The sequence below is a fragment of the Penaeus chinensis genome, chromosome 41 (genome assembly GCF_019202785.1).
Source record: "Penaeus chinensis breed Huanghai No. 1 chromosome 41, ASM1920278v2, whole genome shotgun sequence".
NCBI lineage: Eukaryota > Metazoa > Arthropoda > Malacostraca > Decapoda > Penaeidae > Penaeus > Penaeus chinensis.
The window spans coordinates 11,189,721-11,197,220 of record NC_061859.1 but is presented as its reverse complement, the minus strand read 5'-3'; the positions used below and the strand labels follow the sequence as shown (position 1 = coordinate 11,197,220).

At 33.3% G+C, this 7,500-nt stretch overlaps 1 protein-coding gene across 1 annotated transcript in view; it reads left to right on the top strand.

Moving 5' to 3' along the window:
* The first annotated feature begins 3,022 nt into the window (after positions 1 to 3,022).
* The window catches only part of LOC125047659 (nose resistant to fluoxetine protein 6-like), a 9,125-nt gene continuing 4,647 nt past the window's right edge, over positions 3,023 to 7,500 (top strand). The window contains exons 1-4 of the mRNA XM_047645992.1: positions 3,023 to 3,137; positions 4,522 to 4,765; positions 6,092 to 6,258; positions 6,573 to 6,735. Of these exons, the coding sequence (XP_047501948.1) occupies positions 4,536 to 4,765; positions 6,092 to 6,258; positions 6,573 to 6,735 (560 nt within the window). The 5' untranslated portion in view covers positions 3,023 to 3,137; positions 4,522 to 4,535. The remainder of the gene's footprint in view (positions 3,138 to 4,521; positions 4,766 to 6,091; positions 6,259 to 6,572; positions 6,736 to 7,500) is intronic.

Below are 7,500 nucleotides of genomic sequence, written 5' to 3'. Positions count from 1 at the left end.
TCTATAATTTGATAGAGTGAACACAATTTAAGAATTATCGTTAGTTTTATAAGAAATACGAAAGCATTTGCATTGACGGGTTTCCACAATGATAACGAAAACATGACCTTTTTTATGGTGATGATGAAATAGATAAAGGTATTCAAGTAAAGATAACATTGATTAGAAAAATAAATAATGGAAATAATTGTAGAAAAGACAGTTCACGAATAAGATGGTTTACTAAAAATAACAACACTGGTATAAAGTTAATATCAAGGTTCAGAATTATCCTTAATAGTAGACTTAATAGACTTAGTAAAACAATACAGCATAGAGACAGCAGAAACAATATTATGATTAATGTTAATCTAATACTATTGTGCTCAGCATCATTGTACTAAGTCTCTCTTTTCTTCTATTAGTTTATCATTATTATTCAAACACATGTAACAGATAATAGTTTTTGTATCAGTGTTGATCATGTCTATCGGTAAGTCACTGTCATTATGATTACTACGTTGCTTTCAATATATGTTTATGTTTTACATGTATATGTTTATGTGTGTATATATACATATATTTCAACACACACACATATATACATATATAAATTTATGCATATATACATACTTATATATATATATAACACAAACACAAACACACACACATATATATCCCATATTTTTATATAAATATATACATATCTATCTATATATATATTACATATATGTTTTTATATAAATATACACATCTATATCTGTATCTATATAACACATACACACATATATATATTATATTTATACATATACAAATATGCACAGAAACATATAAAGCTGATAACATATGTAAAGAAGTATTCATATATATATTACATCTATATACTGTGTGTAAAATATATTATATTGCTATTGTATTATAATGATATTATCAAAATCATCACTGCTACCATCATCACTAACATTTTACTAATATCATAATTTTTGTTTCGATAATTATCGTCCTCGTTTAGATTATTAATACTATTAATTATCATCATTATTGTCATTATAATAATATTTATCGATGTTACAACTGTTGTTTCAATATTACTATTATTATTGTTGTTGCAACTATTATTATTATTATTATTATATATTTTTTCCCATTATCATTAATATTATCATTACTATTCTCGTTGTTATTGCAATTACAACACACATTAACGTCATGAAAGCTTTATGTCTTAATATTACGTCCCATATCATATGACTCAAAACATACACCGACTGAGTGACCCTTTGGCTTGTTGGGAAATCGAGATAACAAGTTTGAAGTGGAGTCTCTCCTCAATGTGTTACAAATTTCTTGTTCAAATGTTATTAGAATTTTTTTGTTGTGGTTGTGGAGGGGGGAGGGGGTTAGAGTGATGTGATGAAGTGATGACTCGTAATAGTTTGTGGTAAATGTTTTGATATCGCAAATGATGGTTAAATTAACATACAGTAACAATGGTGGTAACATTCAATTTGTAAAGAAGATGGTGATGATTATCACGATGAGGATATTAATGATGGTGAAGATAAAGTGAGGGCGATACTAATCATAACAGATATAACAGAATACTGATAATATCAATAACACTAGTAGGACTGATTGCTAATGGTAATATTGAAAAGAATGGTGATGATGATGATAATGGAGATGGTAATGATATCAACAATCATTAAAATGATAATGGTAATGATTATGATAACAACGATAGCAACAATTACAATAACATTGATGTGAGGATGATAATAATGATAACAATGAAGAATATCACTAATCAACTGAATAAAGATTTTTTACACCACGTAACCTTCGTATTTCAAAGTCACGATGATTAACAAATTTTACAAGAACATGAATGCCGACAAATACATTTTTTTTTGTTTTTTTTTTGTTTAGGGGGAGCTCTAATATGAAACAAAAAGTAGTAGATGCAATGACTGATTTTGGTGCACACAAAATAGATACTTTTTTATATATGAAAGAAAGCTATTTAATTATTAATTCCATTGTCTCTATCTTTTCTTTCACTGCGCAAAGAATCATTATTTTAAATCTTAATCAAGTCTTATCAGATTTCTCTTATCTTAATGAAGGGACGAAAGATCATGGATTACAAAGTCGTACTGATACAATAATACAATATTGACTGAATTTGGTCACAATTCATTATCTTGACATATATACCATAAGCATTATAATTATATACCTAAATGGTCACAACATAGCATATGTAATTCATTATTTATGTATTAATATATTATTATTAATAAGTATTTACAGTATCACATATCTTAATCCTTAAAATATTTACTTTTTCTTTAACTTATAACATATCTTCTCTTATTGAGAACATCACGTGTTCACCTTTTCGGATGAACAGTGATTAAAATTAGTACATGGCTGAATTTAGACGTCACAGAATTTACGTCACTAATGCCTCGTGCGTAGTTTAAAGACTGTCAAAACTGAAGAGTAACTAATATACAGTTGGTGAAGAAAGTGACTGAAATTGCTTAATCAAGAAACATAATCAACTGGATGAATAGTATGCAAGTTAAAAGATTGGTCATCAAGAGTAAAAAAAATAGAGGGAACATTATAATATTATTGATATATGTTGATAAGACACGTTTTAGTAACAATATGAATTAGCAAAATGTAATAAAAATGGTGACCGTACTAATTATTTAGGGGCAACCCACCTGTAAATCGTTTTGATCATAATTTATCTGTAACTTTACATGTAAACCTGTTACCGAACTACCAACCCATATCTACAAAAATAATATCAGTAACAAAGCAATACTAATAATGCCAGTGATAATGATAACCTTTGGTGTTAATAACTGATACAAAAAAATAATAAAATCTGTAAGATTAGTAACAACAATAGCATTATAACTTTTACTTCTCATCCACTCTCATCTCTCTACCTGATGAATCTACTAAGTCTACCCACAAAATCTTCCTTCCGATCACATTTCGACTACAGATATCACCCTAACTACAGATACGAGTGAAGATAACGGTCACAGGCTGTGTAGACAAATGCTAATCAGTATAAGCTAGCCCCTGCGCTCTCCTCGGCCACAGCGCTTTTTAGGGGTATAGAAGAATATATCAAGGTATGTGTGTTTACGCTTGCATTCTTTCTAGTTTCTCTTTTTAATATATCTTTCTCACTTTCTTCTTTTCTCTCTCTCTCACCTCTCTTCTCATCTCTTCCTCTCCCCCCCCCCATACTCTAATTTGTTCCAGTTTTAGTATTTGTCTAATGAAAGAGTTGTATGCCCTGCTTACTCTTTACTGGCAAATGCACTGCACTCTGGTCAATATCACAAGGTTATATGAACTGGGACGGTTGTGGAAGTGATGGCTTTGCACACATTATGCTTGTATGTATATATAAATACATATAAATATATATTTATATGTACATTTCACATATATATGTAATATATATATTGTATATATGTATAATGCACACATTAGGCTTGTATATATGTTATATATGTATATATATTAATGTTTATAAAGAATATGTATACATATGTGTACACATGTATATGTGCGCGTGATATATGTATGTAATTATAGATATATATATATATAATTATACATATATATATATATATAAATATTATACATATATCACACATATACATATGTGATATCTCATATACATATATATTATGTATATATATATATATTATGTATATATATATATATATTATGTATATATATCTAGTATATATGTGTATATATATCATATATTATGTATATAAATATACATAATATATATAAATATTTATGAATGTATATATAAATGTATATATGAATATATATGTATGTTTAAATATATATAAATATACATATATATATATGAATGTTTAAATATATATAAATATACAATTATATGAATGTATATGATATATATGTAAATATATATATAATATATATACAAGTATGTAGTATATGTATGAATATAGATTAATATATATCTACGTAAATACGTGATATATATGTACATGCATATATATATAAATATAAGTATACATATAAAAGAATATATACACGTGTATGTATATATATGTGCATATATACATTATATACATATAGACGTATACATACACACGTGTACATAAATATATATACACACGTGTACGTAAATATATATACATATATGTATGTTGATATGTATAGAAATGTATATGTAAGTATATTTATATGTATGTATACAAATATGTATGTATTTATATATATAAATGTATCTATATATATCGTATGTATATATACATGTATGTGTATATATTTTATATGTATATATACATGTATATATGCATATGTATATATATGCAAATATATGTACATATATGCAAATATATGTAAATATATGCAAATATATCTACATATATTCATATATATACATATGTATATATGTACAAATAAGTATATGCATATAAATGTGTATATATGTATTCACTGCCATCGTCTTTTCTTCCACCGCAGATCCAAAGTAAGTAATGACCTCGCCCCCGTCAGGAAAACTGATATGGGCGCTGCTCCTCTGCATGGCTGCGGGTGCCACGGGCGCGAGCGACGGAGAGGGCCCTGAGGAAGACACCCCCTGGACCTTACACCCGGCGCAGATCGAGCGGAGGCGGGAGCGCTACGGCGACCCCCTGGAAAAGGCATCCAGGGGGATTCCGAGATTCCTGTTTGAGGATTCCGACGAGGACGGCGAGGCGGAGAGGTAGGTGGTGGGGGGGGGGGTGGGGGGGTCGGAAGGGTAGGAACATAGGTGGATAAAGTGTGCGAGTTTATGTGCGTGCGTGTATGTGTATGTGTGTATATACACATACACATTTATGTGTATATATATGGAGAGAAAGAGAGGGGGGGAGAGGGAGGGGGAGGGGGAGGGGGGTTGGAGAGAGAAGGAAGGGGGGAGGGGGAGGGGGAGGGGGGTTGGAGAGAGAAGGAAGGGGGGAGGGGGAGGGGGGAGAGGGAGAGAGAGAGAGGGAGTCCTGAGTCGGTCCATTCATTTTTACAAAAACTTACCCACTTACATGCAGAAGATTCTTATCATGCCTTTAAAGATTACTGATATTCTTCCAAATATCATCTGTATTTAATATCTACCTCGCTATTTAAGGAATTGAATTCTTAATACTTGTTCATAATCTTTCTCTTTCACTCTATCTCTTCCCCTCTCCCTCCCTCTCTCTTTTTCCTCTTTCTCAATCTCTTCCCCTCTCCCTCCCTCCCTCTTTTCCTCTTTCTCATCTCCCTCTTCCCCTCTCCCTCCCTCCCTCTCTCTTTTTCCTCTTTCTCATCTCTTTCTTCCCCTCTCCCTCCTTCCGTCTCTTTTCCTCTTTCTCACACTCTTCTCTTCTCCCTCCCTCTCTCTTTTTCCTCTCACTCTCTTCCCCTCTCCCTCCCTCCCTCTCTTTTCCTCTTTCCTCACACTCTCTCTTCCCCTCTCCCTCTCTTTTTCCTCTTTCTCATTCTCTTCTCTTCTCCCTCCCCCTCGTTTTCCTCTTCCTCACACTCTCTCTCTCTTCCCCTCCCCCTCCTTCCGTCTCTTTTCCTCTTTCTCACTCTCTTCTCTTCTCCCTCCCTCTCTCTTTTTCCTCTTTCTCACACTCCCTTCCTCTTTCTCATACTCTCTCTCTTCTCTTCTCCCTCCCTCCTTCTCTTTTCCTCTTCCTCACACTCTCTCTCTCCCCCTCTCCCTCCCTCATATTTCGAATTCATTTCTTCATTTCCGCCTGACTTCTTTTCCTTGCCTGTACTTCAATTCTTATTTATTCACTTAATCATTTATTTGTTTACTAATCATTATTTTTGTGGGGAGGGTGTTCTACACTATGTGGACAATGATATATACCTTTGTTACAACCTAGTCCGGATTCTTGTCACATAATGAATAACACTTGATACTTCTGATTTTTGTTTTACGTTCGTCCCCCCTAGACATAAAAAAATAATCACTCATTTTTTATCGAAAGATCATATGAGATGATATATTCATAGCAGGCTTACCTCATTCATGTTTCTTTCTCCTCCCTCTGATCAGAAAAAACGACGTTTCATGGGTTGAGGGAATCTACCTCCCTCTCAGAGACCCGTCATTAGTGCCCAGCGAGACGTGTCGAAACGACGTCGACGCCATTTTGAAGGTTCTGGAGTCCCCTATCCTGTCAGCGATCATTAACAGCAATAACCGGTTCTGGAATTGGTTTCGTGAGTATTTCCCGGTGCGTTATTTGCTATATGCGTATGTTTGTTTGTGTATAAGCCTAAGTGGATTTGATTTTATTACATTGTGTATGTATGAGTCACGTGTTTGTATGCGTGCGTGCATGTTCGTGTGTGCGAGTATATGTATGTGCGTGTATATACATGCCTAGGTACATGCGTGATTATGTGCATACCTGCGTACACGTACATACCTGCGTCCATACCTACATACATCCTTGCATATCGGCGTACACGTGCGTATCTTTCTTTAACCGCCTATGTATCCTTCCCCATCATCCCCGCCCTTGCCTTCGCAGTGGTAGACTCCTGGGGCAAGACGGGCGACGGGATCCTGGACGGCAACCTCCTGCTGTGGGGAATGCCGGGCGAGTGCACTATGCTGTACGTCAAAGAGTCCCTCCCTTTGTGGAACGTCAACACCTCTTTCTCGGGGCGTTACTGCCTCGTTCACACGGAGAGGTGATGATGGTCGTTCGAGCTCGGTTTCAACTGCTGAACTACCTGTTTTATGGAAGAATACTGCTATTTTTGTTTTGTTTTGTTTTCATTATCTGTGGTAATGGTATTAATATTAGTCTTAGTAAATGTCTTGTCGTTGTTTTTGTTGTCATTGTTCATGTTATTGTTATCATCCTCATCATCATTCTTATTCTTATTCTTATCATCGTTGTTGTTATCATTATCATTATTTTAATTATTTACTAATATGGTTCTGATTGCTAGTATTATTGTCATCATCATTTGTATTATTGTTAGTATTATCATTATCATTATTATTATCCACATCATCATCATCACCATCATCGCTGTCATTGCTACTATCACAATCATTGATATTACTGCCATCATCTTTAACTTCATCTTTATTTCCATCCTTATCATGATCTTTATCATTATCTTTAACATCATCCTCATCATCATCTCTATCATCATTATTATTTCAGTTGATAATCTCGCCATCTTACATGAAAAGTGAACAGAGTGAAGAATTTGTTTACGTTCGTCTTTGGGTTACAAAAGCAACATTTGTTATTTGTTATTGATCCATAAATCACACTTTAACAACCTATGCTGAAAATCGTGACTACCAAATACCCATTGTTTTTTTTTAAATATATTCTGTGTATATCTGCGTGTTGCTGTAACTCCGTGTGTTTGTGTTATATATATATATGTGTGTGTGTGCCTGTCTGCCTAATAGCTACGCTGTCTAAATAAAAAATA